Here is a 20,591-nt window from a genome sequence, read left to right as displayed (position 1 = left end):
TGAGATTTGGTAACAGTAATGAAGAACTAAAGCGGTCGAGTCAGGTGAGCTGTTAAGGTGTGTTTGTGTGTAGACAAGAAGCATTGCATTACAATTCTAAGTTTTCTTGAGCCCTTCAAGCACTTTATATAAACGATGTCAAGATATTATCTTCAATCAACAGATGAAGAAAGCCAGTTTCAAGGATGTTAACTCTGGATTAGAGAAGTTAATAAGTGAATAAACAAAAAATTAATACATGTGATACAGTTAACAAGTTTGTCTTTCCCCCATTTTTTGCAATTCCCCTTATCTAGCATTAACAGGATTGATGACTTGTCTTTCCCATTTGTTGCAGCTTCCCCTCCCCTTGAGAAGAAAAAAAAAGCTGGCGCCCACCGGTTTCCCTGTAGACCCTTCCCCCTCGCCCTAAGGAAAACAAGTTGGCGATCACCTCTCTGTGCCTTTGTAACAGGGTGGTCCCCAGGAAAGTGGAGCTGAGCAGGAAGAGGAGAAGAGGAAGGAGAGACTGAGGTAGGAAGCAGGATGGAGCCAGGAGACCTGGAGGAGGCGCATGGAGCCTAGAGACACGTGAAGAAACTGCGCTTGTCTTTTTGGTCGTGGACTGGGTGACACAGATGTGGGTGAGACCCATGGGGAGGTGACAATGGCAGCTTTTATCTTGATGTTGATTTTGCTCTTTTCCTTCCAGGCTTGTCCGGTTGTTTGTGACCCTTTTCTGTGGGTCCCCACTGGAAGATGCTTTAGACTTGTGGCAGGCCTTGGGGCCTTGCTCTGGGCCAATCCCATTTGGATGGACTTTTACCCACGAGGGGACGGTAACTTTGGGTGCTTCATTTAGAAACTAGACTCTTTGCCTTACCTGTATTGTTTCCTGGTTTTATTAAAGTTCCTTCCCATTAAAGTCTCCTATGTTTTGTGTTGATGCGGCGGATGGCAGAACCCATTTAGAATAGGCAGGTTTGCGGGGCTTGGGCTGCCCCTCTCCCTGTCCTATAACACCTTGACACCTTCCCCTTCCCTTAAGATGAATGAGCTGACACCCATCCATCTCCCTGTTGAGCTGGCGCCCACTTGTCTCTGTGCGGACCCCTTCCCCCTCCCCTTCGCGGATGCCTACCCATCTCCCCCTGTATAAATACCCCTGCCCACTGCCAAAGAGGAGGACGGTGGTTTTTCGGACATGAGTCTGCCGCCCTCCTCATTTGTCGACAAATAAAACCGCTTTCCTTTTCCTCAAACTTAGTTTCCTTTTATTGGCTGAGGGAAACTAAGGCCGGCGTTCGGTAACACATGAACGAAAACTTGAAACGAGCCAGTAAGTTGGCAACCTGATCTTGCTGGAATTGCACTAACACACTCAGTTGCACAAAAACATAATGAAAATTGAAATGTGGAGGAAAGGCAACAGATGGGGACTACAGAGATAGTCCGGTTACCTATGTAACTCGCTCCCCTTTCCCAACTAACACAACTCTTACTACAACTGCCCCGCTGGCAATCCGCGCGCGGCGCTCCCAGGCGCGCCCCGAAAGCGCGGACCGGGCGCAGCCCTTCCATTGGTCGCCGGCCACAGGGCCTCATGCTCGCACGAGGGGAAGCAGCCAATCACGCGGCCGTCTCCGCCCAGCCCGCCCGCGCGGGATTGCGTCCCTTTGTCTCTCCCGCGGCCCGCCGGAATTTGTAGTTCCTTGAGGCATTTTTGTGTATCGTGGAGGAAGCTCGAGAACTACTTAACCCAGCGGGCCGAGCGCGGGGCGGGTATGGGTTTTGGGAGCACGGCGCGGACGATCTGGACCGGAAGCCGGCATCTGGGAGCAGGTGAGAGGGATTGCGGGCTGGGGCGCGGGGCGGGCGTCTCGGGAACCAGGCCTTAGCTCTGTAGTGGTACCTTCAGGCACGGGAGGCCCAGACTGTTGTATCGGAGATGCCCGACTTTTTTTTTTTTTTTTTTTTTCTTTTTTCGGGGAGGGTGGGCGGGTCCGGGAGCTCGACTGGCTGACTCGTTGGACGTGCGGAAACTCGGGAACTCTGCCAAGTGCTTCCCTGGAATCCCCGACATGGCCGGACCCCGGCTGCTCTTCTGCTGCGAACCTCCCCAGTGTTGCTCCGAGTCTGTCTGCGCAATGGTCCCTGTAAGACCAGGGTCGACCAGCCCCAGCGCTCCACAGCTCATGCCCCTAGCATCCACTTTTATCTCTAAGGCGTGTCAGAGAACCTGCACACCCGCTTTCATCTGCTACCAGGAGAGACCCCGGGTTCTCGAGTTAATAATGCTATTCTGCCGGGGTGATCACCCACCGTCTTGAGCTTCAGTTTGATCTTTATAAAATAGGGTTACTTAAGGGGCCGCCCAGCCCGCAGTCCTGAGTTACTTTTCTCTGGACTCTTGCTGTGCTCCTGCACTTTAGGGAAGAAGCCAAGAGAATAGCAATGCCGGAGGCACCTGGAGGAGTTCGTGGTTGAGGAGGAGAAAGTTAGATGTCATTAAATACTAGCCATCTTATTTTAAGTGCGACCAGTTGAGTTTCAGTCAGAGATACCGGTTTTTGTTCCATATATATATATATATATATTTTTTTTTTTTTTTGTAAATGATCTCAAGTTTCAGGCGTTCTGGCTACAGAGGTTACAGTTTGGGTGGTGGGGATGACCTGGGGAGCTGCCACCATGCATTTGCCTCTGGTGCTTGCTCCTGCAGGGAGTGCTTGGTGCCTCCTCCCTGTGCCACTCCCCATGATGCCTCTGTCCCGCTGGCTGAGATCTGTGGGGGTCTTCTTGCTGCCAGCCCCCTGCTGGGTGCCCCTGGAGAGGTGGCTGGGTCCTCTACAGCGACCCTCCCTGGTGCGGGGGTGCCCAGTCCTGGGGGCCTGGCACAGTGCCCGCTGCTGGTGCCAAGCGTGGACAGAGGAGCCTCGGTGAGTGTGGTGGGGGTGAGGGGATTTGGGGAGGGAAGCAGCTGATCAGTTTCCTAACTTGTCTTCCCTCTCCTCAGATCACTTTATTCCTCTCTCAGAATGAATGGAGACAAAAAATTGGACGTTTGTGGCCAAGAAAAGCAGAATTTCATCCAGCACTTCTCCCAGATTGTCAAGGTGCTGACTGAGGATGAGCTGGGGCACCCTGAGACAGGCGATGCTATTACCCGGCTTAAAGAGGTGAGGGGTTCCAGACTTGAGGGAGTGGATCTTTGATCACTCTTGTGCATGGGATTCAAGTTGTGGTTTTGGAGAACTTCTGACTGGTGTGGGAGCAGACTTTTACCTGAGTGCCTCTGGGTCGGCTCTGAAGAGGGCAGGACCCAGGCAGTGCACTTACCCAGCTCATCTATCCTGCTTTGTGGTTTCGTGCACAATCCATATCCAAAGTGCTTTGTATGGGGTGGAGGGCCCTGGGGGTGAAGACTTGGAACCTTGATTTTGTTAAGAAAAGGAATTAGGCATTCAGAAATTGTAAGGTGCTACCTTGGCCTGGGGCCTGAGAGAAGCTAATGTATCATCAGACACTCCTGCTCTAGGACAGGGACTTTTGCCAAGATAGTTGTCTAATTATTTTATTCTTTTGGAGTAGGTAGTACAAATTTTTTTATAAATGCTGTCTGTCACATTTGTGTCAGAGGAACCAAGGAAAAGGGGGTGGCTTGTCTCCATTGGGATGGAGATTTAAAGGGAAGTCTTCCAAGTGGTGGGCAGCAGGGTAGCAGAAGACAAAATGAGAAGCCCCAGCAGGAGGAGACACCATTGGAGGAATGGGGGTGGCCAGAGCAGAGCTTGGAGAGCACCCCCACCTTGGGTCAACTCTGGCCAGCTTTGGTGGGTCCTTGTCTTTAGTATAGTGAGGGGCTTTTCAAGTATACATGTGTTGAACTGGGGAGGAATAGATGGTTGGGCAGAGGTGGGCTGGAAGGGGAAGCCTGGGAGAGATGAAGATGGGAAGGCACTGGAGGAGAGACCTGAGCGGGCCAGTAAATCCCATAGTACCTACAGAATTTTTCCTGGGTTTAAGCCCATTCCTGGGCTTGGGGCCACTATGGAGCTTTCAAAATTAACGAGGAAGACAACACAGAGAGAGCTGTGCTCCAGGTTTTGAGGGAAGAAGCTAAGAGAGTAGCAATTCAGAGACTCCCTGGAGGAGAGTCAGGTTGAGTAGAAGCAAGTTAGGTCCAGGATGGAAGTGGGGGACCACGAGGAGAAATAGCAGGGTAGCTGCTCTGTGAACCCTGAATGTCTAATCCCTGCCCTTGCCGTCCAGGTCCTGGAATACAATGCTCTTGGAGGCAAGTACAATCGGGGCATGACTGTGCTGGCAGCATTCCGGGAGCTGGTGGATCCACAGAAGCAGGATTCTGAGAGCCTCTCGAGGGCCCTGACTGTGGGCTGGTGTGTGGAACTGGTGAGAGGGATGGGGGGAAGGCAGGGGAAGAGGCTCATTAGAGTTGGGGTGCCTGGAACTTTCAACCTGTAGACTGACCCGTGAACCAAGGGCCTTGAGACTGGTCAGAGTCAGTCAGCTCTTTCCTCTGTGCAGAGGACAGCCATAAAATGATTTCGTCCTTCCAGAAGATTAAAGATTGCCTAAGGCAGAGATAGAAAACTGGCAGCCCAATGATAGTTTTCCAAAGTGTTTTAAAAATTAAGTCTCAGCTAAATTTAGCAAAGAAGAGATTTCACATAAAAACCCAGATTTCTAGCATCATTTGGAAAATTGCTAAATCTGAGTCCAGATTCTCATGTGTGGCAACAATCATTTGAAGTAGAATTGAGTCACTCCTCGAGACAGGGTGTGTGTTCCCTGTGGAGGTCTGGCTCCCTGGCTCCTCACTTGGCTCTTAAACATGTATGGCTTGCTGGTCTTTCTAAAGACTTCATGAGTGCCAAGAGGATTGGGTTCTGGGAGGGGTACCAGGCCCTGAGGAGGGTGGCATTGAACCCAGAAGGGAAGAGCCTTCAGGACTTGGTGTTGAGGGATGGTGCTGAGGCTCCTGGCCTGCAGAGATAGGCAGCCAGCTCAGGGAGGATGTGAGGAAAGTCGGCCACACTGCATTCTGGGTTTGCCAGAGCTGGTGGTGCTGTCTGTCATGTGGGTATTGGAAAGTCAATCCTAGAGCTTGTAAGTGAGATGGGGCTGGAGAATTGGGATGATGTCCTCACTCAGGAACAAGACCCTGAGTGACAGGGTGCCCTTTTAGGGACTGGGAAGTTCTCAGGAGCCCATAAAAACAGAGATGAGATGGGCCTCCCCTGGTGGCACAGCGGTTGAGCGCTGGGCTGTGAAGCTGCCCGCAGCCTCTGCAGCGCCAGTTTGATCCCCGGCCACCGGCGAGGGTCCCACATGGTGCACAGACCTTTCCTGCCGCGCCCGCTGTTCTCCTCAGCAGTGTATTTCATCAGTCTGCCTGTTCAGTTACCCGCTCTGGCTCTGGTGAATTCTCTCACCCTCCGGCGCTTCTGCCTGTACCCAGTGCTTGTATAAATAAATAAATAAATCTTTAAAAAAAAAAAACCAGAGATGAGGGCCTCCATGGTGGCTCAAGGGGTTAAGTCTCAGCACTATGAAGCTATCAGCAGCTACTGCAGCACAAGTTTGATCCCCAGCCAGGGAGCTGACCCACATAGCATGGCAGACCTCTCCTGTCTCACCCGCTGCTCCCCTCAGCAGTGTATTTCAGTAGATCTGCCTGTTCTGTTCCCCACTCTGTCTCTGCTGAATCCTCTCACCCCCCCCCCCACCTCTGGCCTACACCCTAGTTCTTGTATGAAAAAATAAATAAAATAAATCTTTAAAAAAAAGTAAAACAGAGATGGCAGGAAGGGAAGGGTGGGAAGATGAGGCAGAACAGAGCAGCAGAACTCCAGGTCAAGGGTGGTGAGAACTCACAGGTCAGTTCTCCAGGTGGGATAAGTTATCATTAACTTGAGCTTCACCCTTACTTACTTCACCTATGAGTGTGTTTAAACACCACTGTAATGCTGTCACTTATCCAAGATGCCATATGGGTTGTATGTATGCCATTGTTTTTTCTTGGGCAATTTTTGTTATAATTTCTGCTTCTATGCTCTTTTGACATCTGCCTCATCTCATCCAACCTCTTATTTTTCTATTTCAGCACCTCCTAAAAACAAGGGTTATACCCTTATAACCTCAATGCCATTATCACATGTGTCTCATCTGTTTGGGTGGCTGTAACAAAATGCCACGCATTGGGTGGCTTATAAACAACAGAGATTTAGTGCTTACAGTTCTGGTGTCCGGGGAGTCCAAGATCAAAGCACCAGTGTGGCCTTTTTGGTGACTCCCTCCTGCTGTGTCCTCCTGTGGTGAAAGGGGCAAGGGACACGCATGCGACATGCAGGATCTAAGCACCCCGCAAGACCCCACCTCCTGATACCATCTACCATCATCTTTAAGAGTTAGGATTTCAATATGATTTGGGGGGGAGATACATTCAGACCATGACACTCCAAATATATAACACTGTTACATTATTAGGGGCTTCCTCTGAGCAATACAGATGTACTAGAGCACACACAGTAGGTGGTGTGAAGATTTGAAAACTGTCTTGAAAAGCTGTTTTAAGGAACTGGAATATACACACAAGCCTTTTCAGAGGGAATGTTACAGTGTTTCTTTCTCTGTGTCTTTAGTAGACCGGCACTTAGCACACACCCACTCTGCGCTGGCTGTGCTGGCCTCTGGGAATGCCAGGAGGGAGACGTGTGGTCCCTGCCTCCTAGGAGTTGAGTTTAATGGGAAAGCCGACATGTACAGGCACCTCAGAAGACTAAGGCCTTTGCTAATGTTTGAGTGTTAAAAGATGTTTAAGACCCCTAGCTAAAAGTCACCAGAAATTAGTCTTTAGTTCCATCCTGTTAGCCTTATACCCCAAATGGTCCCCTGAGGTAGGGTTTTGTTCCTGATCCCTGGAATGTATAAGCAGAGCGCTCAGGGATCATACAGACGCAAGCTTATTTGGTTTCAGAAGTCACGTAAAGGCAAATTGCTGAGAAAATCTGACCCTAAGTATTCACTGCAGTTTTTGGCAAGAGAAGAAGTCAGTCTGATGTTTCATCATCTCCCTGATACTTGCGGTTACCTAGGGCTGCTGACCTGGACTTGCCACGCCCTGTTGGAGTCTCTTGCCCTGAAAATGAGTATTTTAGTCCCATTTTATAGTTGGAAAGCCTGTACCAAACAGGTCACGCAACTTCCCAAAGTCCCACAGCACAGAGCTGGAGTCTTTGGCCTCCCCATCCTGACCTTCCTTCCCAGTTCCTGGTGATTATCAAAAGCAGCAGCTCTTGTTGCTCTGTGAAGAACAGTAATAAGGAGCCCTGGAGGTCTCATTCCACTTTTCATTCTCCTAGCTCCAGGCTTTCTTCCTGGTGGCAGATGACATCATGGATTCATCCCTCACCCGACGGGGGCAGCCCTGCTGGTACAAAAAGGTAAAGTGGAGGGGAAGTAGCAGTGGGTGTGGGCACATCCTTGGACCCCAGGGAGGTGGTTACATAGAGCCTGTTGTGTTCACAGTGACAGGTCTTGGTATGAATCTAGACTAGGGACCTAGGGACTTACTACTTTTTTTTTTCCTTTGCGCCCCTGTCAGCCGGGCATAGGTTTGGATGCCGTCAATGACGCTCTCCTTCTGGAAGCATGTATCTATCGCCTGCTGAAACTCTACTGCCGGGAACAGCCCTATTACCTGAACTTGATCGAGCTCTTCTTGCAGGTGTGCCTCGGACCAGACCCAATGCCCAGAGAGTGCCCATAGATATTGTCATTAGCTGCTTTCAGGGCACAGCCGATAGCTCAGGTTGCTTGGGAGGGGAAGAAAGCGAGGAAGGGAGTTGGGAAGGGCTTTTCTGTTCCTGTGTGATTGGAAGGAGCGACAGAGGACTGGGTGTTTGAATGTGAGTTTTGGGGCCCTCCCTTCCTTCATTTCTCACTCTGCCCAGTTGTTGAATGGTATGGGATGTGGGGCCCAGAATTTCAGAGTTCATTAGCCCTGGAGACAATCCAGCTTATGGGCCATCTTCCTCTTCCTCAGTGTTCCTATCAGACTGAGATTGGACAGACCCTGGACCTCATCACAGCTCCCCAGGGCAATGTCGATCTTGGCAGATTCACTGAAAAGAGGTGAGGGAGAGTGGGAACCATGTCTGAAGAGTGTGTAAGGGCTCCCACCGGGCACTGCCCTTCTGAGGAGGTTTATCTTTTCCCCGTACTCAGGTACAAATCTATTGTCAAGTACAAGACTGCGTTCTACTCCTTCTACCTCCCTGTAGCTGCTGCCATGTACATGGTGAGTGAGCCTCCCCACGCCTCCCTGCCCCGCTGATATGGGCTTTTGGACAGGTGGGCACAGAGCAGACAGTTTGGGACGATCCCCCACTGAATGGCTGTGTGTCCTTGAGCAAGTAACTTAATCTCTCTGAGTCTAATTCCTCAGATGTAAAATGAGGACAATATTTCCACCTCACAGGATTATTGTAAAAATTAATGGAGGCCAATGATAGGAAAGTAGTTGGCCCATCCTAGAGGGACCTGAGCCCCATATGAGTATGGAGAGGAATGGGAAGACAGAATTCAGGCTAAGGAGGGAGGAGAATGAATTTCAAAGGCAGTCTGTGGGATTAACTGTTGGACCGGGCCTTGCTTCTCCAAGTTTCCTTTTCATCCTGCGAGAAGTTGGAAATGGCAAAAAGTTTAGAAAGAGGTATCAGAGTGACTCAGGGTCTGATTGTTGAAGAAGATTGTGTCAGGGCCTCCAGAATGGATTCATCTCTGTGAAAAACAAGTGCGATGGAGGTTGGGACAGGGGTCTGGAATTCCTTTTTCAGAGAGCCAGGGGGGTATGAAAGGAGAGGTGGTTTGGGGGCTGCATAGGGCAAGACGTAATGGGGGGAAGCAGAGGGGTGAGGAAGGCACTCCTGGCTTCTGGGTGCCCTTTCACTGTAGGCCGGCGTAGATGGGGAACAGGAGCATGCCAACGCCAAGAAGATCCTGCTGGAAATGGGAGAGTTCTTTCAGATCCAGGTAGGAGGGCGGGAGGCCCTGGCGGAGTGGGTACAGCATTCCTTCCCTCCCTGGACCTCTTCATTCTTCCTTTTCTGCCTCCCTTTCAGGATGATTACCTGGATCTCTTTGGGGACCCCAGCGTGACTGGCAAGATTGGTACTGACATCCAGGACAACAAATGCAGCTGGCTGGTGGTTCAGTGTCTGAAACGGGCCTCTCCAGAACAGAAACGGATCCTACAGGTGCCCAAGAGGGCCATGGGTTCAGGAGCTGAGAAGAGGGAGTAGTGGTTCTTTTTTTTTTTTTTAAAGATTTATTTATTTATTTATTCATTCATACAAGCACTGGGTACAGTCAGAAGCGCGGGAGGGTGAGAGAATTCACCAGAGCCAGAGCGGGGAGCAGAGAAGGCAGAAGGACCGAGGTACGCTGCTGAGGGGAGCAGCCGGTGGCAGGAGGGAGAGGTCTGCGCGCCATGTGGGACCCTCACTTGGCCGCTGGGGAACGAACCAGCGCTGCAGAGGCTGCGGGCAGCCTCGCAGCCCAGCACTCAACTGCTGCGCCACCAGGGAGGCCCAGTAGTGGTTCTTAAGGGTGGTAATTTTGTACCTCCAGGTGCAAATGTTACCAGACATCTTTTCTTGCAACTCAGTGTACTGTGGGTTTACAGGTATTTCTAAATGGGTAGAGGCCAGGTATGCTGCCAGACACCTTTCAAAGAGCAGGAAAACTTTGTACAACTTGCTGTAATTACCTGGGCCAAAATTCCAGTTGTGTCAAGATTGAGAAACCCTGGGGTACAGGGACCTGAACCCTGAATCACTGAGCTTTTTGGATGGAGACAAGGTTGTTGAAGGTCCTAGGCTTTCTGAAATTGGAAGCAGGGATGGAGTGAGGGGCATTGCACATATTCTAAAGTATATGGTTGAAGGAAGTAGGAAGGGAAGGCTGAGCCCATTTTCCTGCCTCTAACCCCTGCCAGGAGAATTATGGGCAGAAGGAGGCCGAGAAGGTGGCCCGGGTGAAGACACTGTATGAGGAAATGAATCTGCCAGCTTTGTACATGCAATACGAAGAAGACAGTTACAGCCGCCTTATGAGTCTCATCAAGCAGCATGCTGAGTCCATGCCCCCGTCCATCTTCCTGGGACTCGCACACAAGATTTATAAGCGGAAAAACTGATTTAGAGGCTGAGGGCCAGGAGGGAAGGCTCTCAATAAACTATTGTGTAACCTTCTCGTGGTTCTGTTTCTGCTGTGCCAGCCAGCGGCGCACTTTTGTCCGGCAGGATGGGGATGGCTGCAAGGAAGCCTGGATGTTGGATCCTGTTTTCAGGATCCCTTTGGGCCAGAATCTTGGGCTAGACTAAAAGCCGCGAGCAGGTCTTGGGAGGCTGAATGACGCAGTAAGACGTCAGTGCTGGGGGAGGGTCTGAATTCCGCCCCACCTCTGCGTGAAGGGGCGCGGCTGCGCAGCGCGGGCGGGTTGTCCTAGCGCCCCCCCCTTCGGGTCGGCTGGGCCGGGCGGGACCGTGGGAGCAGCGGACTGGTCCACACCGGGAACGCTGGCAGGAGGACCCTGGTGAGCCGGGCTCGACCTGTGGGTGTGGGTGGAAGGATCGAAGCACGCGGGGCGAGGCGAGAGAGGGGAGTGGTAAAATGAATAAAGACCGGGTAGGGTGGTGGCTGGAAGACTGAAGACTAATGCGAAGAGAATGGGTCCACACGCTGGTGTTCCGAGCCGGGTGAAGGTGCACGGCTCCTGCAGGCTTGAGCCCGGAGCCCACCTGGGGTGTGCGGGGCGGTGTGCCAGGCGGAGCTGACATACTGACGCTTGCTGGGTCCTTCCCCCTCACACCCGCCCCTTTTCTGCATTAACCGGCCTACTGTGCCCTTCCCCCTCACCCCTCCATTTCAGAGCATCTGGGCGGGGCGTCTCCTGGTTTCTACCTCAGAGTTAGGGTCAGGCCGGGGGATAGGGCCAGATTGCGGTAGAGAACATCCGGGGGTCCATCTGGGCCCCCATCCTTTTTCAAGCCCCCGCATCTCCGCGGAGATCCATAGCGCAGCCGCGTTCTCTGACCCTCCCCGCCCCATTCCCGAGGGGTTGCATTCGGCTCCACCTGCAAACACTGCAGTGGAAACTAATGGCCGGTCGATCGTCATTTGCATGCCATTTGAACATCGTCGGAAGCCGCCGGCGCCTTTCCAGGCCTGCTCTCCGCCGTCAGTCACCTCGGCGTCCTTCGGGCGGCCGGCACCCTCGCGGGCTGGGTTTCACCATCTCTGTCTCCTAGGTCTGCATCTGCGGTTGCCAGGTAGGCGGATGCGAGAAGCTCGATCCTCCTGACTGTCTAGAGGCCACCCCGCCGCCGCCGGCACCATGCTGTCCCCTCAGAGGGCTTTACTCTGCAACCTCAACCACATCCACCTCCAGCATGTGTCTCTGGGTCTGCATTTGTCCCGCCGTCCAGAGCTACGGGAGGGGCCCTTGAGCACATCCCCTCCCCCAGGGGATACCGGGGGCAAAGAGAGCCGGGGTCCCTGCAGCGGGACCCTGGTGGACGCCAATTCCAACAGCCCGGCCGTGCCCTGCCGATGCTGCCAGGAACACCGGCCGGGCCTAGAAAACGGGCAGGATCCCGCACAGGAGGACGAGGGGGCTACTTCTCCCTCGGACCCCGGCTGCTCCTCCTCTCTCAGCTCTTGCTCAGATCTGAGCCCCGACGAGTCCCCCAATTCAGTCTACTCGCGAGACCTCCCCGGTGAAGAGGATGCCCACCCTCAGGCCAGCATCGCCCCCCTGGAGCCGACCCCCCCGCAGGTTTCCCAGGGCCCCGGGGCCTGCTCCCCGGACAGCTTCTGCTGCTCCCCTGATTCTTGCTCCGGAGCATCCTCCCCACCCGGCCCTGGCCTGGACTCCAACTGCAACGCCCTGACCACCTGCCAGGACCGCCCTTCCTCGGGAGTGGAGGAAGAGGACGAGGGCGGGGAGCAAGAGCTCCCCATTTCAGAGCTCACAGAGGCGGATGACGGGAAGATCGAGGCCGGTAAGACCGAACCCAGTTGGAAAATCAACCCCATTTGGAAAATCGACACAGAGAAAACGGAAGCTGACTGGAAAATCACTGAGAACAATAACTCTGGTTGGAAAATCAATGGGAACACTAACTCCAGCTGGAAATCGGAACCCGGAAAATTCGACTCCGGTTGGAAAACCAACCCAGGAATAACTGATTCTGGCTCAAAAACAGATGCAGGGAGAATTGATGGGGAATGGCGAAGTGACGTCCGCGAGGAGCCGGTGCCCCACCGGACAATCACGTCCTTCCACGAGCTGGCCCAGAAGCGCAAGCGGGGCCCGGGGTTGCCCCCGGTGCCGCAGGCCAAGAAAGACCGCAGCGACTGGCTGATCGTCTTCTCGCCCGACACCGAGCTGCCCCCCGCCGGGTCGCTGGGCTGCTCGCCCCCGCCTCCCCGGGAAGTCACCACCTTCAAGGAACTCAGGGCCCGAAGCCGGGCCCCGCCCCCACCCCTCCCGCCCCGGGACCCCCCAGCCGGCTGGGCCTTGGTCCCGTCCCGCCCCCCGCCCCCACCCGTCCCGCCCCGGAGGAAGAAGAACCGACCTGGGCTGCAGCCCATCGCGGAAGGGCAGCCCGAGGAGGGCAGGGCGGGCAGCCCGGTGGCCGGCCGGGAGCACCCAGCCGCGAAGGAACCCGAGGAGCCCGGCGCGCGGGCCGGCCTGGAGGGTAAGAGCCGCAGGAGGCAGCGGGCGGAGGGCTGGGGCGGCCTCGCCTCGCCCGCAGAGCTGCCGCCTGTCCCTGTCTCCCTCCCTGCGTCACCATCCTTCCGGGCCCTTCTACCGGGGGCGCTCCGGGGCAGGGGCACTGGCGGGCACTGGGTTACGGGACTAACTCTCTGCTCCCTCTTTCTCCCGCCCTCCTTGCCTGGCTGCCGGCCCCGCTGCCCTCTCCCCCGCCCCGCACCTGCCCCCCAACCCCGCCTGCAGCCCGTCCCCTCCTGCTCCCGCGGCCGCGGGTTTTCCGGCTCTCGGCCGCCGGGCGCCCTCTGCTGGAGGGCGGGGGCGCGGGCGCCGCCGGGGCTCTGCTGCTGGCGCCGCTGGCGGGCTGGCCCGGCGCGGGGCTGCGGCTGCTGGGGGCGCGGAGCACCCCGGAGGAGCCGCTGCTGCCCGCCCGCCTGTCCCCGGTGGGGGCCTATTCGCCTCCAGCTCGGGGGGCCCTGCCCTGCCTGGCCAGCCCTGAGCTGGCCCTGCTGCTGTCCCCGCTCTTCCCCAGAAGTAGCTCCTTCCCCGCCGCGGCTTCCCCGCCCCGCCAGGTGCCCGCCCCCCCGCCGCCGCGCCCGCCGAAGGGCCCTCGCCGGACCAGGAGCCCCGCGCCTCCGCCCAGGCTACGTAAGACGGCCCCGGGGGGCCGCGGGCCCGCCCCGCCCCGCCCGCCCGCCCGCCCGCCCGCGGTCTTACAGTAGCTTTTCCTGGGTTTTGGGGCTCGGCCCCGCCCTGCAGCCCCTGCGGATTCCGAGCCCGCCACTGGCCCCGGGAGGCCGCCCGCTCCCGGCGCCGCGGGGGGACTGCGCGCCCCCCCAGGGCCCGGCCTTACCCCGCCCGGGCGCGCCGGGGAAGTGCGCGGTGCGGGGCCGCGGGGCGCGCTCCCAGGTGCGGGGGCCCCGGGCTGGGGCTGCAGTTCCAGCCGGATCCCCACCTGTTGGGTGAGGGTGGAGGGGCGTTCCCGGAGCTCATTGGCCGAGCAGATTCCAGGCGCGCCCTTCCCGGCCGCCGCTCGCGCGCTGTCGCGGGGGGCTCGGGTTTCCCCTTTCCGGGGCCTTCCAGCCTCCCAATCCTAGGGTCTCCTCACCTTCTGTCCCTCCTCCCATTGCCGTCTGTCTGTCTTTCCATTGGTTCAGGATCCCCACGTGTTCCCCGGGTCTCCGCGGGCCGGACCAGGGCTTGGGGCGGGCGCAGGGCTGCCCCTTCCTTCCCGGGCCCTCAGATCTCCCGCCCTGCAGGCCCCAGCCGGGCTGGCGGGCGGTGAGTGCAGCAGTCCCGCCCCGGGACTTCCGTGGCCGAGGAGGTGGGAGTCGGCCCCTGAGGCTGGGAAGTGGGAAGTGTGTGTGTGAGGGGGTGTGAGGGGGAAGAGGGGTGGCTGGGATCTGTGCAGGGCTCACTTTGGGGCTCTGTGCCGCGCCGCAGGTGACCTGTGCGGAATCCCGGAGTCCTTGGGGTAACCCTTGGTTAAGTGTCACTGTGTCTTCTTCCCTTGCTCCAGTCCGCAGTTCCTGGTCTTTTGCCGGTGTCCCCGGGGCCCAGCGACGGTGGATGGCAGAAGCCCGGAGTGGGACTGGCCAGCTTCAGGAGCAGAAGAAAGGTAGGAGGTCTGGCTTGGACCCCAGGCTCCTGAATCAGCCTCCCCTCGCTGGGTGGGACTGCATGAGCACGAAACCATTCTCTCCAGGTCCCTTGGATTTGCCGGGGAGATTGGTGGACTTTGATGCTTCTTCCCTTGCGCCCCCTCCCAGGTCTCCTGATAGCTGTCAGCGCCTCGGTGGATAAAATAATCTCGCACTTTGGGGCTGCTCGGAACTTGGTTCAGAAGGTGAAGGTGCCTGGGGAATGTATGGGGGTGACAGTAATGCCGTTCCGGGGGCCAGTAACAGTTGGTGGGGAGGGTGCTAGAGGCACCTCTGGACCCAGGCCCATTGCACTGATTTCCAGGCCCAGTTGGGGGACAGCCGGCTGAGCCCAGACGTGGGGCACCTGGTGCTGACCACTCTCTGTCCAGCCCTCCACGCCCTGGTGGCCGATGGGCTGAAGCCTTTCCGGAAGGACCTCATCACAGGGCAGCGCAGGAGCAGCCCCTGGAGTGTGGTGGGGGCCTCTGTAAAGCCTGGTAAAGGGGGCCTAAGGGCTGGTTGGTGGGTGGCTATTGGGCAGGGCTGGGGCCTGGCTGACAGGCCTGGTGTCCTCAGGCTCCAGCACCCGGGGCCTGGGCGCTCTATATAGCCAGGTCAGCCGCCTGGCCCCCCTGAGCAGCAGCCGGAGCCGCTTCCACGCCTTCATCCTGGGTCTCCTCAAGTGAGTGTCCTCCTCTCTGGCATCACTCCCTCAGCCTGGGGCCCAAAGGGGGGTTGCGGGGCGGGGGGGGGGGGATGCAGTCGGGGTGCTCTATGTCCCCAGAAGCTTCTGCTCTTCCAGGCTCATCTCTGCCTCCCACCCAGCGGGGCTGGAACTCCACCTCCCTGAATTCTGTCCCCTCCTTTCTCCCCAGCACTAAGCAGTTGGAACTCTGGTTTTCCAGTCTCCAGGAAGATGCAGGTCAGAGGCCTGAATGGGAGAGGATGGGGATTGAAGGGCTTGGGGGCAGGGGAGGGGAAGGGATCTTTTCTCTTGGTTCCCAATGCTGCCCGAATAATCTGATCTCATTGCTTTTCTGGTTAAAACTCTTCAAAGAGGGCCCTTTGCCCATAGGAGAAAAGACCCAAATCCTCACCTCAGACCTTGGTCATGTGACCACCACCTTCTTCCCGGCCTCCAGCTCTGTGGCTTTCCTGTGACTGTTGTCCTTTCTCTTTCGGTTCTTCCTGCCTGAGAACCCGACTTGATGTGCTTTCATCTAAAACTGGCCTCCCTCCACCTCCTGCTCTTCTCTAACTTTCCTTCCTCCTTTGGAACCTTCTTCAATGAGGCTCCACCCCACCCTCAGGCTAGACTAACCCCCCACTCCTGCATTTTGCTCCCATGACCCTCAAGTCCTTTCTGTTAGCTGCTAGTCACCACTTGTTCTACCTGTGTCTGCCTCTCTAGGCCTCTGTTCTATCTACGCAGGGATGTCAAACATACCCCCCTTTGGGCTTCACATACCCCCCTTTACCCACCCCCTCCCGTGTGGGCACTGAATGAGGCTGGGGGGATGTGTGCTGACTGGGGGCTGATGCAGGGTCCTCTGGGACTAGGCCAGGGTGGGGCTAATGTGAGCTGCTCCTTCCCAGGCCTGCTGTCCCTCCTGTACCTGCCCACCGGCTTCTTCTCCCTGGCCCAAGGCGGCTGCCCTGCCCTGTCCACAGAGCTGCTGCTGCTGCTGCAGCCACTGTCGGTACTCACCTTCCACCTGGACCTGCTCTTTGAACACCACCACCACCTGCCCCTGGGCCCGCCCCCTGCCCCGGCCCCGCCGGACTCACCTCCTGCGCTGCAGCAGACCGTGCAAGCCATGCTGCACTGGGGGGGGCGGCTGGCTCAGAGTCTTCGGGGGGCTTCTGGGGAGGCCTCTCCAGCTCCTTCAGCCCCCTCAAGCTCTCCCACACCGGGAAGCTGGTGGGAGCAGCTGACCCAGGCCTCCCGGGTCTACGCCTCTGGGGGCACCGAGGGCTTTCCTCTTCCCCGGTGGGGATGCAGGCGTCCTGGGGTCGCAGCTGAGGGCGCACAAGAGAGGACCCCGCCCCCAGAAGAAGCCACACCAGGCAGAGGCCCAGACAGAGGCTTGTGGCTGGGGAGACTGTTTGGAGTGCCTGGGGGCCTCACAGAAACTGAGAGTGGAGTCCTAAAGTCCAGGTAACGGGATCCCTGGTCCCCTCCATCACGCCTGCCCCCTTCCCAGATCCCCGAGTCACTCCACATTCTAATTCTATAGTGATCCTACATTCTTTTTTTTTTTTTTTAAAGATTTATTTTTATTTATTTATACAAGCACTGGGTACAGTCAGAAGCGCGGGAGGGTGAGAGAATTCACCAGAGCCAGAGCGGGGTGCAGAGCAGGCAGAAGGACCGAAGTACACTGCTGAGGGGAGCAGCGGGCGGCAGGAGAGGTCTGCGAGCCATGCGGGACCCTCCTCTGGTGGCCGGGGAGCAGCCGGGGATGGAACCGGCGCTGCAGAGGCTGCGGGCAGCTTCGCAACCCAGCGCTCAACCGCTGCGCCACCGGGGAGGCCCGATCCTACATTCTTAAGTGGCTGTATTTGATGGTTATGTAAGAACCCACATAATGTCCTCCATTTCGCCTCTTGTCCCTGAAAACCAAAAATATTTTCCATCTTGCACTTTATAGAGCAGAGATAATTTGCTGACATCTTCTCTAGGATCTGACCATTGGTGACACTAACGACTCCAGATGTTAGTGACCCCCTAGATCTCTCTGAGCCTGCTGGTTCCACAGGTCCCGTCACGATCTTCGGTGTTGTTGACCTCTGTAGTCACTCACCCCCTATCACTTAAAGTACCTGTGGCCCACAGTTGCCACTCTGCCCTCAGGGTCACCATGTTCTGTCCTCTCTTGAACCGTGGACTGGCCCCTAAGCCTCTTCAAAAGCCCTGGATTCTTGGGTTCCTTTTCTGGTGGAGGAAAGACCTTGTAACCCTGTGTCCTTTCCTCCAGGAGACCCTCCAGCTGGCTGTCCCCAACGGTGAACGTGTTAGCTCTGGTGAAGCGGGGGCCACCTTCTGACACTCCCTCCTTTCCTGAGGAGCTTGAGGCCTCAGTAGACAGCTTGGTGCAGACCCACAGGTAAGGGGAATCAGGGAGAATTGGTGTTCAAGTGTGTGCGTGTGTGTATGCGTGTGTGCGCGCGCGCACGCACGGAGTAGGTGGGAGGGAGTATAAAAGGTCTTGTGCTTCAGGGCAGACAGTGCTAAGTTTGCATTGTATCTTCACTGCTTATTATTGGTGTGACACCCATTCCTCTGAGGTTTAGTTTCTCTCACCGTTAAAAAGAAATGATCGTTTATACTTTTGTTATGGTTGTCGTGAAGCCCAAACGTAATTTTATAAAAGCGTCGGCACACAGTTAATGGTGACTTTGATTCCAGTGTGTGTACGTGGATGCGCCCACGTGTGTTCCCTGAGGGGCTGTGTTTCCCTGCAGTGGGGTCTTCTGACTTGGTATCAGGAGCTGCTTCTGCTTTGCGGTCTTGCTTCCTTTGGGGTCTCTCAATCCACTGGATTAGTCTTCTTGATTTTTCATTCATTCAAGCAATGTTTTTCAAGTATTTACTATGTGCTAAGCATTGTGCTAGGGGAGAGAATACAAAGTAATACATCTTGGGGTCCCTGCCCTCAACAAGGTGTAGTTGGTGGGATACTGATGACTAGATGAGTAGTTACAATTCTGGTAACGACTCTAGGAGAGGAAGCCTGAGTCCTTTGGGGTCACATATTGAGGGCTTCTTCCCTAGGTCTAGGGGCTCAGGGAGGCTTAGTGATGGTGTTGGCTGTGCACCTGGCAGAAGGAACAGGATGCAGAGGTGGAGAACCCAAGTTCGGTAAATGAGGTCCATGATTGGTTGTGCCTGGAGTTCAAGATGCTGGGAGCGGTGATGGGGAGGCTGGCGCCATGCTAAGGCCAGTGAAGGAGGCTGGACGTCACCTGAGGTGATGGGAGCCAGGAGAGGGTCTTAAGCCTGGGAATGATATGCTTGCTATGTCTTAGGAGGCTCTCTGAAGAACTGGGGAGGGAGGTCAGGAGAGATTCAGGGAGACCTGTTGGACCATATGCAGTGGTCCAGCCGGAGGGAAGAGTTGGAGGCCTAAACTGGGACGGTGCATCGAAGTTGAAGATGGAATAATGGGAGATAACATCAATCAATGGAGAGAGTAAGGAGTGAGACACATTCCGGTTTTGGCCAGGAGCAACTGGGTAGAAGGTGATGCTGTTTACCACGGTAGGGGATTGAGGATGAGGAGCTGTTTGGAGGCTTAAGATGAGTCATTTTGTTTGCATCTGGTCACTTTGAAGCATCAGAGAAGTGCAGATCACCTCAAGTGGCTAGAGTGGGTGCTGAAGATTGGGTTTGCTCAGCACGGGGCTGGAGCCTAGTGAGAATCAACATGTTGCTAGATGGGCCCTGTGCCTCCTCCAGAGCCCTGTCCGTGTTCACTGAGCTGAGCCAACAGGATGCTCCACACACTGGGCAGGTGGAGGCCGGGGCATCCCTACCCCTTTCACCCTAGCCTCTCCCTCTGGCTCCCCACAGGGCAGTCCGGGCGCTCTGTGACCACACTGCTGCAGGACCTGACCAGCTGAGCTTCCGGCGGGGGGAAGTGCTGCGTGTCATCGCCACTGTGGACGAGGACTGGCTTCGCTGTGGGCGGGAGGGAGTGGAGGGGCTGGTGCCCGTGGGGTACACCTCTCTTGTCCTCTAGGCCTGGGACCTTTTCCTGCAAATGTCTCTCCCTATCATCCGAGAAGTGGAATGGCCGAGAACACTAACCTGTGTAAACGGATCCCCCCTGAAGCACTCCTTGTCTGCAAACGACACTTGCCCCCCACACCCATTTCTGATAATATATAAAATACTTTCCTTTTTTCTGCCCATGCCCATCTGTAAGGTGAAATTTACAAATCTATAAAGAGAAATGTCCCTCCATGCAATCTCTTTTCTTTCCCATGTGCATAAGGGGAAGTCTCCCTATCTGCAAAATGGAAAGCTAGCCCCACCTCTACCCTCTCCATTTGTAAGTGGACTGTGCCAGTACAGTATACGCCTCAGTTCCCAAGACTAGAGGTGCCTCTAGTCTTCTCCGTGTATGGAATCTCCCCCCATTGCACCCCCCCCCCACGTTGCCTGTATTTATTATGTACTCATGCTGTACTAGGTGCTGACGTCTGGACACCCCTGGTGGGTGGCCTGTGCTATTGGTCTGCCTCCTTCCTCTTTTGTCCCAATAAAGCGTGGGAGTTAAATGTGTGCGCGCGTGTCACTGTTAGTTTCAGGACGTAAGCTGTGGTGGGAGGGGAGGGAAGCCAGGGGCCGATGCTGCCTTCCTCACCCAGGTTCAGGTCTTGTTCCCTGAGGAATGGAGAAGGGGCCCTGGAATGGTGCCTGAAGCTGAGTGTGTCTCTGCTGTGAGACTTGGTAGTTTGTCTTACTAGACTGCTAAAGTAGGAATCTGAGGAAATATGGGAGAGCAGGCAAGACTTAGATGGCCCTTGAAATGTGTACTTAGATTCGCTTTTGTGAAGGGAAGAATTAAAGGGTTGCAAGAAGTGACTGACACATTTTTTTCTCTTTCATATTCTGTGGTGATATAATTTCAGGTGAAGGCAAAATAATTTGATGTCTATTATTTTAGTAGGAGTTAAAGAGTTTCCTTTCAGTCTTTTGAAAGGAGAAAAGCTAAGATGCTTTGGAGCTTTGAGGATGGGGTTGGGAATTACTGTAAGATTTTAAGAGATTAGAAGAATAGAAAGCTGTAATTATAACCAGGCAACAGGAAAGTTAGGGGGAAGCTGACAACTATGAAGTGAAACACAGGAAAGAAGAAATTTGACTGTTTTCCTTCATCTTTGGATGAAGGCATGAGGTGATTTGAGGACTGCAGAGCCAAAGCTTTGGAAATACTCAGGAGCAGGTTTGATCAGACTCAGATGTCTTATACTTTTTACATTTTCTAAGAGTTAATGTTCCCCATTCCTCACCAATTCCTGCGAGTCATCTGTTCTTTGTGTTTGGGTCCCCTCTCAACTTTATACCCCCATTTTATTTTTTTTAATTATTAAGAAGTGGGGTATAGGCCAGAGCTGTGGTGGGTGAGAAGATTCACCAGAGACCAGGGAACAGAACAGGC

At 55.3% G+C, this 20,591-nt stretch overlaps 2 protein-coding genes across 8 annotated transcripts; both read left to right on the top strand.

The window, feature by feature from the left end:
- The first annotated feature begins 2,617 nt into the window (after window positions 1-2,617).
- Window positions 2,618-10,292, top strand: FDPS (farnesyl diphosphate synthase). Of its 2 annotated transcripts, none has more exons than XM_084244329.1 (10): window positions 2,618-2,918; window positions 3,017-3,158; window positions 4,252-4,392; window positions 7,365-7,445; window positions 7,607-7,729; window positions 8,048-8,136; window positions 8,230-8,302; window positions 8,959-9,036; window positions 9,126-9,260; window positions 10,001-10,292. In XM_084244329.1, the coding sequence occupies exons 1-10, from the start codon at window positions 2,650-2,652 to the stop codon at window positions 10,199-10,201; spliced, it is 1,332 nt and encodes a 443-aa protein (XP_084100455.1). In that variant the 5' UTR covers window positions 2,618-2,649; the 3' UTR covers window positions 10,202-10,292. The 2 variants fall into 2 exon arrangements, with proteins under 2 accessions (XP_084100455.1, XP_084100454.1); XM_084244328.1 differs by having other exon boundaries at window positions 2,725-2,918; window positions 2,996-3,158.
- A 1,109-nt stretch (window positions 10,293-11,401) lies between these two features.
- On the top strand, window positions 11,402-19,166 carry RUSC1 (RUN and SH3 domain containing 1; the record flags this gene model as incomplete). Of its 6 annotated transcripts, none has more annotated exons than XM_084243338.1 (10): window positions 11,402-12,767; window positions 13,028-13,429; window positions 14,301-14,399; window positions 14,551-14,627; window positions 14,747-14,921; window positions 15,001-15,106; window positions 15,300-15,346; window positions 16,021-16,582; window positions 17,403-17,531; window positions 18,998-19,166. In XM_084243338.1, 10 exons carry the CDS (start codon window positions 11,402-11,404, stop codon window positions 19,164-19,166), a joined length of 3,132 nt encoding a protein of 1,043 aa, XP_084099464.1. The 6 variants fall into 6 exon arrangements, with proteins under 6 accessions (XP_084099464.1, XP_084099463.1, XP_084099466.1 ...); XM_084243337.1 differs by having other exon boundaries at window positions 14,551-14,633; XM_084243340.1 differs by lacking the exon at window positions 13,028-13,429 and having other exon boundaries at window positions 16,315-16,582.
- Window positions 19,167-20,591: the final 1,425 nt, after the last annotated feature.

The sequence above is a fragment of the Talpa europaea genome (genome assembly GCF_964194135.1).
Source record: "Talpa europaea genome assembly, chromosome: 9".
Lineage (NCBI taxonomy): Eukaryota > Metazoa > Chordata > Mammalia > Eulipotyphla > Talpidae > Talpa > Talpa europaea.
The sequence above is the reverse complement of the archived record's forward strand: the minus strand, read 5'-3'. Positions and strand labels throughout refer to the sequence as shown.

What these genes read in the sequence shown, in the direction of transcription:
- FDPS (XM_084244329.1), top strand. Translation starts at nt 2,650, where the DNA reads ATGACCTGGGGAGCTGCCACCATGCATTTGCCTCTGGTGCTTGCTCCT. An exon ending in TGATCGAGCTCTTCTTGCAG is followed by an intron (nt 7,730 to 8,047) that starts GTGTGCCTCGGA and finishes CCTCTTCCTCAG; the next exon opens with TGTTCCTATCAGACTGAGAT. An exon ending in GGCAGATTCACTGAAAAGAG is followed by an intron (nt 8,137 to 8,229) that starts GTGAGGGAGAGT and finishes CCCCGTACTCAG; the next exon opens with GTACAAATCTATTGTCAAGT.